General features: G+C 44.8%; 1 protein-coding gene across 1 annotated transcript in view; it reads right to left on the bottom strand.

Moving 5' to 3' along the window:
• Positions 1 to 13694, bottom strand: part of tbccd1 (TBCC domain containing 1) — a gene marked incomplete at its 3' end in the record, with an annotated part of 14534 nt that extends 840 nt beyond the window's left edge. The window contains 11 exon segments of the mRNA XM_079253704.1: positions 687 to 944; positions 947 to 1033; positions 5001 to 5169; positions 6047 to 6577; positions 6657 to 6843; positions 6931 to 7180; positions 8817 to 8933; positions 9039 to 9197; positions 9290 to 9556; positions 9642 to 9706; positions 13583 to 13694. Of these exon segments, the coding sequence (XP_079109830.1) occupies positions 687 to 944; positions 947 to 1033; positions 5001 to 5169; positions 6047 to 6577; positions 6657 to 6843; positions 6931 to 7180; positions 8817 to 8933; positions 9039 to 9197; positions 9290 to 9556; positions 9642 to 9704 (2088 nt within the window). The 5' untranslated portion in view covers positions 9705 to 9706; positions 13583 to 13694.
• Positions 13695 to 15442: the final 1748 nt, after the last annotated feature.

Raw genomic sequence — 15442 nt, 5'->3', positions numbered from 1 at the left:
GAAAAAATGGAAACGCCACTTCTGACATCTTTCGCCGCATGAATAATAAAAGCTTCAATCAAAAGTTGTTTCAGCGCTTACAGACAGCTTTGCGCCTTCATAAACCCAAATGCAGGCTATAATAATGATTTTTATGTGAGGCGCTGCAGGCTGTGGGTCACACAGCCCTGGACGTGACGTTGGGGGTTGTGACTAGTTCACTTCTGATAAAGATGGTGCGGTATGGAACAAACAGCGAATTTTAGAGTTTTAGAAAAGAAAATCTTTTTTTTTCAAAGCCGTATTTTCTGGCATAATGCGTATTTTCTTATGTGATAAAAACTGTTAAATGGAAACACCTGTAAATCGCTATTTTTGCCAAAACTTAGAAATATCGCTTCTATTTTGCGAAAAAATGGAAACGCAGATTCTGATATATTTCGTCCGATGAATAAAAGCTTCAATCAAATGTTGTTTCAGTGCTTACAGACAGCTTTGCGCCTTCATAAACCCAAACGCAGGCTGTAATAATGATTTTTATGTGAGGCGCTTCAGGCTGTGGGTCACACAGCCCACCAGTCCTGCATCGGTGATCGACTGAGCCGGTCATTAACACCACAGCGTGACCTTGGTGTTCCATTCTCTGATCACTCAGCAAGAGGGAAAAAAAAAACTACAACAAGGATTCAGATCACAGGCCGACTTACAAAGTGGACCATCTTGCAGGAGCTGAGGCGGTCGTTGAGCCCCATCCAGCGCTGGTACTCTGGGTACTCCCCCCTGGTTAGAACGTACAGGTAGCCCATGTAGTTGGGCCTCTCGTACACCACCCAGGCCCCACTCTCCACTCGGATGGAGTTGCAGCGGCTCAGGTAGGCGTGAAAATCTGAGCAGTCGCTGTCGCACTCATAGCGTCGGCCCTGGAAGTTCTTGTCCTCGTAGAAGACGATCTGAGGGAGTAGAAGTGTGGAGGAGGGGGGGCGTTAGGGGAGAACAACTGCCTCCTAAACGCCTCCAGGTGTGTCATCATGCGACCTGTCTGTCTGAACTCACCCTGCCCATCTTGGATGTGAACTGCGGGACAGCCTCACAGATGCTGAGTAGTGGTGATGCTGGTGGATCCCCTGAGGTCTCGATGTTGCTCTGGCCTTCCAGCCGCTGCCTTTTATGCCCCCCCGCTCCCTCACCTTCATAAACAGCAACAGGGGAGGGAAAAGGGGAACAATCGCTTTGTCATGAAAATGAGATCCAAAAATTGAGTCAGTGATTCCAGCGCTATTCAGTTTTTCCAGAAAAGCGAGGAAGGATTACGGCATAATAGCCGGGCGACGGTAGGCGTCCACAGACCCCCACTTCTGTACTGGCTGGTTCCACTGTGACACATGCCAGCTCCACCGGCTTGCCCCAACCTGGCAAGGACCTGCTAGCTCATGACTTATCTCTGCCTTTCAGACGGATCCAGGTGCATCGCTGCTCTCCAGCAGAACTATTCACGTCTTACTTTCACAGTCTGCTGACTTTCACAGAAAACATCATCCAGTGGAAGAAAAATTAAACGCTTTTCATGAGAATATTGCAGCCCCCTCCCACACCAGAGTAGCAGCCAGTTTCTTTCTCTTAGCTGCACGTGGAGGTGAAGAATCAAGCTTTTTGTGCACTTGGTCATCTTCTCCAAGTTGTGCACAATCACTGAGTACCTCCCCAGGGACGTCTAAAATTTTTAAGTAGAAAAAACTCTCTAAAACCAGAAACTGTAAATGAAGAGATGAATAGCCTCCATGACGTCACCCGTAGGTTTCTGAAGAGCTGAATTGAAGCTCGGTGGGCGGTTCCTACCATCGCCATCTTGGCAGGGGCATGTGTGTCGTCTCGCCCCGGAAAATACAAATATGGGCAAAGAGGTGGAGCTGAGAGGGGGGCTGTGAGCGTCATGGTGGATGATTGACATCGAGCGGACTCAGAGCTAAGCAGGCTAAAGCTAAGTCACTTTGCCAACCAGCTAAAAACCGCGGTTGTTCTATGTTCTTCTTACTTAAAGCAGTAGATCGGGTACCTGTCAATCAAAAGGACACGCCCCTAAATATGCTGAATTTCGAGATTTAATTACTTTTAAAAGAGCGAGTTAGAAAAAAAATTCACTCCCCCCACAGTTGTCATGAAGGTAAACCTGACCTATTAAACCTAAAATGGATTTTTGAACCAGGCTGTAAACATGTTTATTTCTGCTGTGAAGTTGGTCTTTTTAACATGGGAGTCTATGGGGATTTGCTCTGTTTTGCAGCCCCTAGTGGATGAAGGCGGAACTGTAGTTTTACGCACTTTTGCATATGCTTCACTTTTAACTGCCGAAGGCTCCGTCCATCTTTCATATACAGTCTATGTCTAAAACCAATTGTTTCCGTCACCATGGAAACCAAACGTAGAGGATGCTGGAAAACCCAAACACACATTTAGGTGATCGAAACGGTGTTGCTTATATGTGATGAGAATTCAACACTATAACACTGTAGAAAGCTCAGAAAACTAGACATAGCGTCATAGAGCTGCTTTAAAGTAGCTTGATGCGACTTTCTCACCTTGAAAAATGCGTTTCAGACTTGTTTTCATGCTATGCTGACATTTATTGACGTCCATTCCTGGAGCCTTTGTTGCCTTTTGGGATGCTGCTTCAGCAGCTGGATGGAAACACGCTTTGAACGGTCACCGCGGTCGATTCATCAAAGGAACGCAGAAGCAGAGAAAGAATGACAGCGAGGGACAGACCAAGACATAAGACAAGCTGTTACAAACTGTGAGACCACAGAACTTTGTTCTAGTGGTTCTGGTTCGGGAGTTCTCGCCGTTTCAAGAACAATTTTAATTGGTCGGGAACTTGAAGTGGGCGTGGTTAGTTTGGAAAGTATGAAAACCTGTTCTACGCGTGTGAGATATGGACAACCCCACCCTAACGCCAAAGATGCCAAATAACCGAGCCAGGATGTTCCTTCTCTTCCTGGAGAACAAAAACAAAGTTCTCTGTTCTTGTGGAGTAAGACGCTTAACTTTTACTGGCTGGAGAGAGCTCAGAGAAGAGACAGGATGCAAGACGGACATGTCTTTCTGGGACGCTGCGTCATTTTACAGCCGAGCTTTGCATTGTCACCTCGCCACATGCCAGCAACTGGATATCAACGCAGAGGCCATTTTACAGACCGGTTAAGTAGAAAGAGACCAGTAAAATCCTCCTGATTGGCCGGTTGCATCCACATTGCTGTTACATCATCATGCAGATCAATGAGCCTGACCCCGGGATGACTTTACACCCGCTGTGCTTCACACGCGAGCGCAGATGATTTCCATTAAATCTGTCTCTGCACGTCTGTTTCATCTTTGTCTCATCAGTCCATAAAACTGTCCCTGAAGCTTTGAGCCGCGTCTCTTTCCGATGTTGTCCTCCGTCCATCATTACTTCATTTCCTTCAGGACATTTCAGACGGTTGTGCTGGGCTCGGCTGACCTCCTACACGGGGCTGGGGTTGGTTTTCTGTCCTCGCTCTTCTTTAAAACTGCTCCCATTTCACTTGTCTTCATTGGAACCAGTGCTTACTGGACTCCCTGTTGTCTTTTCATCATCTCCAAGCAGTCTGTCCATTCCCCCCTGACATCATCTGGATGCGTTATGTGTAAATCCTAGAGAGGGTTGTGTGTCAGCAACTTCAGTCCTTTCTTCCTCGTTGTGATGCTCAGATTCAGCATCTTCATCATGTCCACATGACTAAATGCTGCCATGTGATTGGCTGATTAGATGACCTGATAAAGTGGATGGTGAGTCTAATAAAAAGAGGGTTTGCTGGTTTTATTTAGAGCTTTTATTATTTTTTATTTAAACTAAAGTTCTTTGTCTTCATACAGCATCAGGACTATTTTTTTTTACAGTACCACCATCTTCCCTTTGTCAAAATCCTGCAGTAAAAACCTTCAGCAGTTCTGCTGCATGTGTTCCAGCACAGACGCTCCACATGAAAACATGCAAATGTGCAAAGAACTGGCAGAAGTACACTTAGAGGTATTAAATGCTCCAACTGGCTCTTTAAAGAGGGAAGGTTTCATTCTGGAAAGGAATATATCAGGCGAATAAATAAAAAAGATATATGTAGGATTTGTAACAAAATAAACAGGCTAAAAGCTCGTTGAGTTAGTTTACGTCAGTAAACAGTTGTTGTGTCATCGTTCCAGATCAGCTGCTGACAGAAACATTTCAGAGGCGATAAAGACAACCTGAGTCAGTTTCTGTCATGTTTCTCTCATCCATGCACAGCAGTTTCCCTGCAGGACATCTGTAAAATGTAGTGTAGTGTTTCCAAACTGCTTCAGATGAAATTATGAGGGAATCTCTGGGAACTGGAATGTCACTAAAGACACAAAACCAGTTAAAAGTGCTCAGTTCCACCAGCTTACTGCACAAGACATTTGTGTTTTCTCTGCATATCAGTGGGTTTAGAATTGGATCTGGGCCAAGAAAGCTGTTTCCAGACCAGCACAGGGTCGCAGTGGTCCAACAGAGATTGACTGAAAGGTCAACTTCCAGGTGCATTTTCCTGCAAAGAGCTGAAGGAAGGCAACGAGACCAACTCCCTGCAGCACGGGGACGGTCACACTGCGTTAATAGCTCATCTTATGGTTTAAACTGGCAGCACAACCCGTCCAAGTTGGTTCACAAAGCAAGGTTGGAAACTTAAACCCTGATCTAAGCTTGTTTTCTGGACAGACCCGTCGCACCTGCTCCGTCCTGGCAATGATTGATGTTCGTTATGTTGCTCTACAACCTGCCAAGCCACTCCCAGTCTAAACAGGTCCACTATCAGCGCAGAAAGACTTTGTTGCCTCTTCTTCATGGGGGAGTTGTAAACACCTGGAAGTGGGCGGGGCATCTGGATCAGCTGCTTCAGCTGCAGTTATCCTGCTGGGAAACGTCCCAACAAGCATCGCACATAAAGTCAACAAGCCATGGGGGACTGTCCGTCTCCCCGTCCCGTCCCCATGTGTTTAGCATCCTTAACTCGGCCGGTGTCCTTCGCTGCTCTGTCCGTCTCCTTCAGGCAGGGTACGGCTGGAGGGATCAGGCTGTCCAGTTCTTGTCGATGCCCCATTTCCAGCAGCCACTCGTGGAACTTGGTCTCCACCAGCTCCTGGAACTGGCGCCTCTGCTCCCTGCAGAGAAACGAAGGAGGACGGGAAGATTAAAGGGAGGAAAAGAAGGTGGGGGGTCATGTTATCCTATGGCAAAGGTGCGGTGAAGTCAGGTTGGGTGGAGCAGAAAAACATCTAAACAGCTCCAGAACTCTGGATCTGGCTTCTGCATGAAAACTCCCCTTACAATAAAAACAAGTGTTTTGGATCATTAAAATTATGATGTCATTAACGGGAACATCGCTGCAAACTTCTTACGTTGGTTTACATGAAAGAGTTTTTGTTTTATTTAGATCATGATTACTGAATCAGTCTGTAGATTTAACCCTTCAGATGCCAGTCTGGATCATAAACCAGCTGGTTCTGTGGGATTCTGCAAAATTTGGTTTCATTAACAAGGATTCCAAAAGACCTGGTACCGATCCCAAGTAACTAAAGCGCCCGCGTCGTCCATTAATATCTGATAATGGACACCTCGTCGGGCAGTATCCCTTACATAAATTCCACTTGTATAATTATTAGCATCAGAAGCTAACCTCTAATGCAGAAGTGAGAAGACGCAGTTTGGTGCATTATGACTGTTTCATGTCAGAACTTATCAAAGGTTTTATATTTTTAAATTTAATTACCAATAAAAGGATTTAAGATCAATCCAGTAATTTAGTCCTGAACATCCAGGCAGCAGTTATTCCTCTCCGTGTTTACTCTACTCTGTGTTTGAGCAGCTTTCTGATTGAATGCACCAATCATAGCTGGTTATGTTGGAACAGTGGGCTAAACCACTTCCACCTTTTCAAAGGTGTGTGTGTGTGTGTGTGTGTGTGTGTGTGTGTGTGTGTGTGTGTGTGTGTGTGTGTGTGTGTGTGTGTGTGGGTGTCCTCAGAGGACATCCACTCACTTGGTCAGTCCGGCCTCCATCACCGTTTTCTGCCAGTTCTGGATCCTCTTCTGCTTTTCGTTCAGAGCTGCCTGGTACGCGGGGGGCAGCCCGCCGGGCACCTCGCACGTGTCCCCCTCCATCAGGAAGGGCACGGCCAGCGTGTGAAACTGGGAGGGGGGCAGTAGGCGGTAGCAGGCGGCGTCCGGGCCGGCGGACGTGTTGAGTGAGGGGCTGGTGAGGCCGTCGGCCCCCAGAAGCAGCGGTTGATCCCAGACGTTGGGGACCACCGCCAGCCCCACGCTGGCCATGTGATCCTCCAGGGAGGGGTAGAAGGTGTGGAAAGGACCCAGGGTGATGTCTGCATTTCCAGGCAGCAGCAGCGGGCGGGTGGGGGTCAGGGCGTGGACGCTGCAACGTGAGGACGCTCCAATCACCATCCTGCCAGCAACGCACACCAAGCGCACGTTGTGGCAGCTGTGGACGTGGACGCTGGTCTCCACAGGACCCAGAACCACCGTGCTATCCCGGCATTTGTCCACGCTGACGGATCTAAAAGGACGCAGCAGGAAGCAGAGTGTCAACGCAGCGTGTCCCAAACATAAAACACATCAGCTGGCGCTCAGCCGACCTGAGAGGCGACAGGAGGTAGATGAAGGCGTCGGAGCATTTGTGGATCTTGATGTTGGCTCCCGTCAGCTTGTCGGATGTCTTAGCCAGAGTCTGTCTGAAGACCTGAGACATCAGCACTATCTTGCTGCCAGGCGGAGCAGTGTGGGTGTTCCTGGCTATCTTTGCTCTCTTCATGGTGCCTTCCACTGCAAGGAGACAACAAGCAGACGGTCAGACACCTGCAGACAGCGAGGAACGCCGGGAATGTCCAATACCGGGACGTTCCGGGACACCTTGCTGAGCCCAGGCCAGTTTCTTCCCTGAACGGAGGCAGGCGGTGATGCCGAAGGGGTTGAGGGCGAGGCTGTGTTGCAGGCAGGAGAGGAGTTTGTGCAGGAGGAAGGAGCGGCTCAGCATCGAGTAGCCAGCTTGGGTTTGGAGCGGACCCTTGGTCAGCAGCCGGTGGACGGGCTGAACGGCCTTCCCGTGACCAGCGGAGCCCTCCAGCAGCAGACCCAAGCTCCGCACGGCTTCCAGGGAAATCTGCCGACACACAGCAGGTCGCAGAAAGGATTTACCCTACAGCTACGCTTGGATGCTAACAGACACTCAGACATTTTCACAAGTTCAGCAATAAGCTGCAGGAAGCACTTCATCGTTCCGTTCACACCGTCACAGTAGCACAGCCCCACAGGATGATGCCACCTCTACCGTGCTGCACTCAGAAGGCCTGGTTACTACGACCTAGCACCTCGGTCCGTTCAGGACCACTTAGTCCAGTTCAGGGTCGCAGGAAGCTGGAATCTGTCCCAACAGTCCCAGCCAGTCCATCGCAGACAGGAGCTACATGGTCTGATGATGGAGTCCGGCTGACGTGTTTACTGGGATGCTGGACAAAGTTGTGTGTTAACGTGGAGAGATTTAATAGGGTCGGAATGACATCCAAAACGCGTCACGTGATTTTATTAAACATCGACACAAGCACGATGGTCACAGCCGTTAGACCGCCGAGATGCTCCATGGTCTGTAAGTCTGGCCGTATCCGCTGCAGTCCACTTCTGGTTAGCTGCTGCAAGCATTTCCTGTAACGTACCCCGACACCCAGCCCCCATGTTAGGGGTGGGAAAATTGAAGAAGAAGAAAAAAATCGAATATCTGGATTTTTTGCTTCACAATTTAAAAAACGATTTTTTTTTTGGTAAAAAATAGATTTTTTCAAACAAATAGAAATAATCCATTATAAAATTTTTGTCATTTTTATTGTTTTTATTGATCTTTTTACTTGTATTCTTGGGCATTATAGCAGCAGAATGATGATCTGGCTGCTGTGTTGTTTATTCCTGATTAAAATCAAGTAAAATGAAGAGGAAAAAAAAAATTCTGGACATTTTTTTGTTTTTAACCTACAAAAATCACCAATATGGAAGAACTGTGAGAATCACAATTTAGCCTTCATCACACTGCATAAAAAAATGACATTTTTTTGTTATAAAACTGCATTCTTTTTCACAAACAAAAAAAACCATGCCTACACCTGTTTTAAAAGCACATATTCTTTTTTATTGTTGTAATAAACAATGAAAAATATGTTCATCGTGTCTTTTTCTTTGTCTTTTGCATATATTTCTTTTAAAAAAAAAAAAAAAAAAAAAAAACCCCACACAAACAAAAATTTATTTACAGTTTATCTTTGGAAATTTCTACTGATGAAGATCAGGAGTTTATTTTACCTTGAAATTAAAAGTGAGCAACACGACTTGATCGTCCTGCTCCGTCCCCGTTTGCATCTGTACTCGGTCCGCATAGCGATCAGTCTGGCGGACGAACAGAGTGATGATCTCTTCGTTGAAGAAAAGCTCAAACATTCCCCTTCAGACACATCACTGTCTTCTAAATGTGGCCCTGCAGGTTCACCAACAGTGAACCATGTTACTGTATTTCAGTGCCTTCATGCGCCGGCAGCGTGCTGAAGGTTAAATCGAATCGGCATCCAAAAAGTCGGGATGGAATCGGGACAAAAGCGTGTCGTCACAGCTCTACCCCACGTGGTTCAAGCATTCGCACAAAACTCCGTCTGAATGAGTGGAGACATGGGCGTCTGCCATGTCGAACTGACCCACCCCTGCAGCACGTAGCGCCGGGGTGAAAGGAGTAATAAAAACATGCTGACTGAACGGACCTGGCTGTCTCTTCGGGCTTGTCCGGACTGCGACAGCTGGCCGGGCTCCACCAGCAGCTCCAACATCTCAGGAAGGTGAGTTTGGACGAAGGACAGGTGGGCTTGATCGTCCCAGTTCTGCTGATCAAACGCAGGGAGAATAAATGAGCCCTGAGCAACACATCTCCAGATGGCTTCACGCCTCACAGATTCTGATATTCAGCCACGTCATCGGTACAGAACCTTGTTCTGAGAGCTGGTCTTGGCCTCGCGGTCCGACGGAGAGGAGGAGCGGGCGCGGTGGCTCGGCCATTCCTCACCGATCAGAGACGTACGCAGAGACAGACGGTTCAGCTGCTGGATGTAGAGGAAGAGGAGGAACTGCAGGCTGTCCACCGACAGCTGGAGACAAAGAGACGAGCTCGTCAGCCTGACTTGAAGAATCAGAGGCCAGTCTGCGGCGTACCCAGACCCCCGCCCTGCCACCCCCTCACCTTGTTCCGTTGCTGGTCCAGCTCACTTTTAGAGGAGCACTGGGAAAAACCTTCAGCCCTCTCCAGCCTCTCCTCGGGACTGTGGCCCATCAGGAGGTCAAAGGTCTCAAAGTAGAGCCAGGCCAGGTCTTCTGGAAGCTGCAGCTTTCCGCAAGCGATGTGTCTCCACATGGGCCAGCCGAGGACCGGGAAGCAGCCGTCCCGCGTCCGCACGTAGCTCGCCATCTTTCGGAGGTAGTGAAGGCTGAGCTTGGAGGAGGGGGCCACCTTCAACAGCATGGACTCGGGTTAATGACAGATTATTTCATGTTGTGGGTATGATGGCATGGAGGAGCTGGAGGAGTGTTTTCACCTGCAGGGCTCCCAGTAAGAAGGGCTCCATGCGGGGCCAGATGCTCACCGTGTCTGCCTCCATGTCTGAGGAGAGACGAAATAAAACAGATTTTTTTTTAAAAGACTGGCTTCTTGACAGCCTCGTCTCCATGGAGACCGTTTCAGATGAGCAGGAGATGGACGTCTGGCGGTCCAGATGCATTTCTATTGCCAACAATTTCATAGAAAAGATGCAGCTCTGTTCATTAGCTTATGTTTTCTGTGGTCTACGGAGGTTTTCCAGCGTTTCTATCCGTCCAGGAGGTTTACAGTCCAAACACAACATGTAGTGTTTATTCAGAGACTCTAGATGGTAAATCCACCATTATTTATCACATCTTCATCACCATCACTACCATGTTGCTAAGAGACCTCTATTTTCACCTGGACATGATGATGAAGACACTTCCTGTCAGACTTTCCACCAATCAGAGAGCTTAAACTGACGGTAACGTCCAATCAGGAGCAGCCAAAGATCAACAAGTGATGAGAAAAGCAGGAAAATAATGATCCTCTATGGCTGGAATAAAGCCAAGAAGACGTTTGGGATGCAGCTGAGGTGGAGGTGCTGCAGTGAGGACAGCAGGTAGATAGTAGCAGGAAGACGTGTGGAAACATGGAAACAGTGTGTGTGTGTGTGTGTGTGTGTGTTTCAGACGTGAGAGAATGATGTGCAGATGAGAAAAGGCTTGGTCACTGCTGATCTATGTGTGTTATTTCTACAAACATCTGGTTTCTCTTCACGCTGCTTTATCTGTTCATACATTCATCTTACATCATTTTAGCCTCAGAATCTGGAAATGTCGCGTCTGCGTGGAAACGTCGCGTCTGCGTGGAAACGTCGCGTCTGCGTGGAAACGTCGCGTCTGCGTGGAAACGTCGCGTCTGCAGGCTGACTGGAGCTAAAAGGTTTTCGCTTTGGATGCAGTGTTTGTTTTGGTGTTTACATGTGAAAATATCTTCAAGGAGACACAGATATGAGGAAACCTGACTCGGCTGCAACAAGACAAGTTTCTGTCCTGTCCTGTTTATTCAAAATTATAAAAAATTATTCATGCTTCTTGTTCCTTCCTACATCCATGATGGAGAGGAGACAATGAGCTGGACACTTCCTTTGTCCTCCTCTTCCTCAGTTCCATCCATTGTTTAGGGACACACTTCTCACCTCACTGAGATTAACTAGTTTTCAGCTAACAGCTCTTTGGAAATAACCATGTTGCTGCTAAAATCCTATTTTTTGTCTGCCACACGTCTCATCTTCGCCGTTTTTCAGAGACAAAACTAAAGAAATGTGAACAAACGATGTGTCTTTGTCACAAAGAGCCTAAAAATCCTGTTTAAAACTGGTTCTTTGCTAAGTAGTCCACACAACTGGTTCTTGTTAATGCTGGAATGATTCATAGGTCTTAGTTACGTAGTTTAATAAATACACAAACAACAAAACTTCCTCAGAAAATGTTCAGGTCCAGGGACTAGAATGAAAATGAGTGAAAAAGCTGCAGATGTCCAAAGAAAACCAGGGAAAGACCTTCAGAATGCAGGAGAATACAAGCAAATTGAAAGCAAAATGCATTAAATAACAGCGAAGAGCCGCTAGACACCTTTAAACATGATTGTAAGGAGAAACTGCAGGTCTGATCATCATCATTACAGTAATAAATAAGTTTATGGTGTATCACAGCATGTATGTTAGGAACAGCTCTGATCATCACAGGAACTGGATGTAATGGTCACCTCCAGTTTTACAGCTTATTCTGCCATCAAGAATAAACTGGAATAAGCTAATCACGATTGTTCACTAAACTGGAAACAAATCAATACAAGAGGAAGCAGCCAGACAGCTCAGACATCCGCCAAGCCAAAGGGTCACTCACCTGGGAAATGCCCTAAAAGACCCAACAATCCACCCAGTACCCAACCTCACACCAACACTTCAAGCTCCTATCCCGACCCATTCCATCATTAGGACCGACACCACATGCTGTTAAGGACCTCTGACCCTGGAAACATCTTCACACACCAACAAGAAGCTAAAGACTGTAACAGCCTTGAAGTTACTGAAGAAATGTACATTTTTCTGGATTAGCTGTCAGTATATGTAACATCTACCCCGATGCCATGTCATATATCTTTTCTGAACATCGCCTGCTGAGTTAGAAGCTCTAATGGCAAAGTGATCCCTTTCTCACCATAGTAAAGAATCATTTAAATAAAATCCTGGATCCAGACAGGTGATCCAGATCGCCTCCAAAATCAAATCACTTGCTTCTTATTTTATTTCGGGCACATCCTGAAAATGTCATCAAAATCCTCCAACTTTTTGAGTTATGTTGCTGACAGACAGACAGGCCAACTAACGCTGCCAAAAACATAACCTCCACCTTTGCAAAGGTAACAAATACTCTGATGTAAAATTCTAAAAATGACGCAGATACTAAAATGAATATGAGAAGCTGACTTCTAAACATCACATGACAAACTGGAGGAGAAAATAAGACCAAAAAATGTGTCTTTCGATAGTATTTGTAGGATAAAGACTGAATTTTCAACTTGAAAGTAGTTTTGAATAATGTTGACATTTTGTTCATCCTTCCTAAACTTTAACTCTTAAGACATTTAGATGTTTTTCATCTTTCTGAACTGAAAGTAAAGACTGGGACAGATATTAATCTTACTCCCAAGTTCAGAGAGGAAAATCTGTTCTGATGTCTGGATTTTTCCTCATGAAGTCAGGCACACACCGCAAAATAAACTGTTTTCATCTTTAACTCTTGGACATCATTTAATGACATTATGACTTTTAAAACAATCCCTATTTACTGTAATAATCCCCATCAATGTAAAGTTTATCTGGCATTGCTGAAATACGCAGCAGAATAAACTAAAACCTGACTGATTTCTCTGCTAATTTAGCTTCATTTTATAATTCTTAACATGACATTTTAGTGTATATAAGTCCTCCATACATAGAACAATAAAGGAACATGGTTTGTTTGAATTACGATTGAAATCAAGAAAGATGACAAGCAAAAAAAAAAAAAAAAAAGTTGTATCCATTTTTTAATTTACAAAAACCAGATATATAAAAAAAATTGTGAGAATCGGCACCCAAAAAAAATGGAATCGAATCGGGACAAAAGCATATTGTCACAGCCCTAGTACTTATGCACTAACTGGCACATTACCGTGGGTACAAGACCATTAAGACACTTGAATATATTTTTCCCAAAAGAAAAAGTAATAAAAAGGATCAAATATGAACATTTTATATTTTTGAATAATAGTGCAGTGATGCCACTTCGTCGTTTTTGGTTTTGTTTTGGTCAAAAACTATTAGTGTTTGCTTATGCAGTGACATGAGAGGCTTTAAGACTGATTTTGTGGCCTGACCCCAAACAATCGAACCGTATTTGTGTGATAAAACCATATAGCAGTGTTTATAGCAGAAATAAGGTCACAGTATTGTTTAGTCAAGAGGAGCATCTGCTTATTCACTATGATAATGATGGCCCACATCCACTGACAGTAAACATGACCATCTGCTCTTCTTTGCATGTGCATTTCTTTAAACAGAAAATGAATTATTAAATGCTAAATTCTGTCAACTTTATTTATTCCTGACATGTGAACAATGACAGTTCAGCTAAAATCGGTTCTGGTCACCAAAACATGGCGACAAATTGATCCAAATGCTCCCGGAATAACTGCTCTAATCAACACCTGCCGTCCCACAATAAGATGAAGCTTGACCGGGGTAACTAGCTAAACTAGTTATTGTCAAACTGCCAACAAACTAACATTAAATCCCAGCTGAAAAGCGGGTTGTTAATCTGTTTGTTTTAACAGTTAACTTCGCTCAAGTTTGCCTCCACAGCTAACTAACTTAGCTTCGTGTAGCTAGCCGAGCGGCGCGAGCCCTACCGTTCAACGTTGTCCGCGCGCAGGAGACGTTGTCTTCCGCGAGGCTGGAGCATAGACTGTAAACGGTCTGTGGGCTCGAGACAAATCGATGGATCAGAGTTTCATAAGGCGGGTTTATGGATGTATCGACCACAGCTGATGCGCTGTGATGCCAGTCAGACATGCATCTGCCTTCCGTGTCCAACCCAGCGCCATTTAGTAAGTTCATTGGAACACTTTGGTCCTTCCTATTTGGCGCCCTCCCTTTCCCCGACATAGACATCATGTATACTGGGCGCTGGAGAGTGACTTAGCGTCGCCGCCATATTGGATGGGTCTCCGCTTTCGAGTCTTGCTGCAGATTCAACGTAGTTCCCCCACATAACTGTTTTCTGTGGAACAACGCGTATATATTACACACAAACAAAACACTTTTCTACATAACTGGTTGATAAATAATGTTAACACAGTGAATAATCTACAAATGCAAATGATAAATTTTGCTCCTGTGAGGTGTTTATGGAAAAATATTATATTGATGCTTTACAAAGAGAGACTTGTTGGAATCTTGAAAAGGAAGAACTGATTTATTTTAGGTGGTGATCCGGATCACCGTTTGGATCCAGGTATTTTTTAAAGGCCTTGGTGGAGGTTTACGCTCTCCGAGTGTTTTTTTGGGTAATTTCTGAATTGCTAAGTTTTGATACAATACTTTATTTTCAAACTTTGTACAACTGTATCTCTATATTGATAAATTAACAAATGTAAATAAAAGAAAGAGTCCGTCGTAGTAAAGAGAAAGCCAGCAACTATTCCTGCATTTTGTTCAGCATATGGTTGCAATAACCAGCGAAATATTGAAAGCAGATTGTGTGGAATTACATTTCACAAGGTTGAATAACAATTAATTTGACCATATAAAAATAGATTGATAAATCCAAATGCATCAATAAACAATCAAACATGTTAGTATCAGATTCATTTATACATTTATTTATATTATAGCTACCTTATGTCTAGTTTAAATAACATGAAAATATTTTATCATAAAAGCAGGTTGTTTTTAATGTTTTACAGTGATCTGTATCATAACAATATCTCTTCCCTTTGTAACAAACCAAACTGTGAGAAAAATCAGGTAAAAATCGGTTAAGTTATTGTTGTGGTTGGACCTACACCTTACAAATAAAGTCATTGGAGGCGCATGGGAGACCCATCCAAGATGGCGACACGATGAGACGTCAGCTCGTAGAGGCAGCGTGAAACAACGCGGCGTCTACGTGTATGATGTCTATGATTCCAACGTGAATTGAACCCCAGTGTCGCCTTGACAACGCAAACAATGGAGTCCTGGTTGAAGTAGTAGAGATGTGCAAAACATAATTAAAGTTTAAAAGGCCAAACGCTAATGATAAAATGCTGTATTTTATGTTTTTTTTTTCTGAACCAAAAAGTACTTTGCACTGGTTAGGCGGTACTTGGCTGAAAAATATTTTACAAGGGGAACTTGTAATGCCGGAGAGGCGGATTTGCCGACTTGCCTCGGGAGCAGTGTTGCCAGGTCAGCTTATTATAAACAACTTTTTCTTTTCTTTTTTTTTTTTTTTTTTGCAAAGTCGCTTGTAAATATCATTAGTTTTTTGGGGCTTGTTTTCAAAACACTGGTTGCTTATTTGGCCTAATTTATTCCCTGTATGAACCATTCCTAAAATATTTCTCACTTATTCACAGTTATGTGAAAAGCATCACACAGTAGTTTATCCGTTTCTTATATCTGTCCAAAAAACCCATTTCCTTGGTAAACATGCGGTCCAAATCATGTGTGTGTGTGTGTGTGTGTGTGTGTGTGTGCGTGTGTATATATATATATATGTGTGTGTG

The sequence above is a fragment of the Telmatherina bonti genome (assembly GCF_933228915.1).
Source record: "Telmatherina bonti genome assembly, chromosome: 15".
Classification (NCBI taxonomy): domain Eukaryota; kingdom Metazoa; phylum Chordata; class Actinopteri; order Atheriniformes; family Telmatherinidae; genus Telmatherina; species Telmatherina bonti.
Note: the sequence above shows the minus strand (reverse complement) of the source record. Positions and strands in the feature narration are given on the sequence as shown.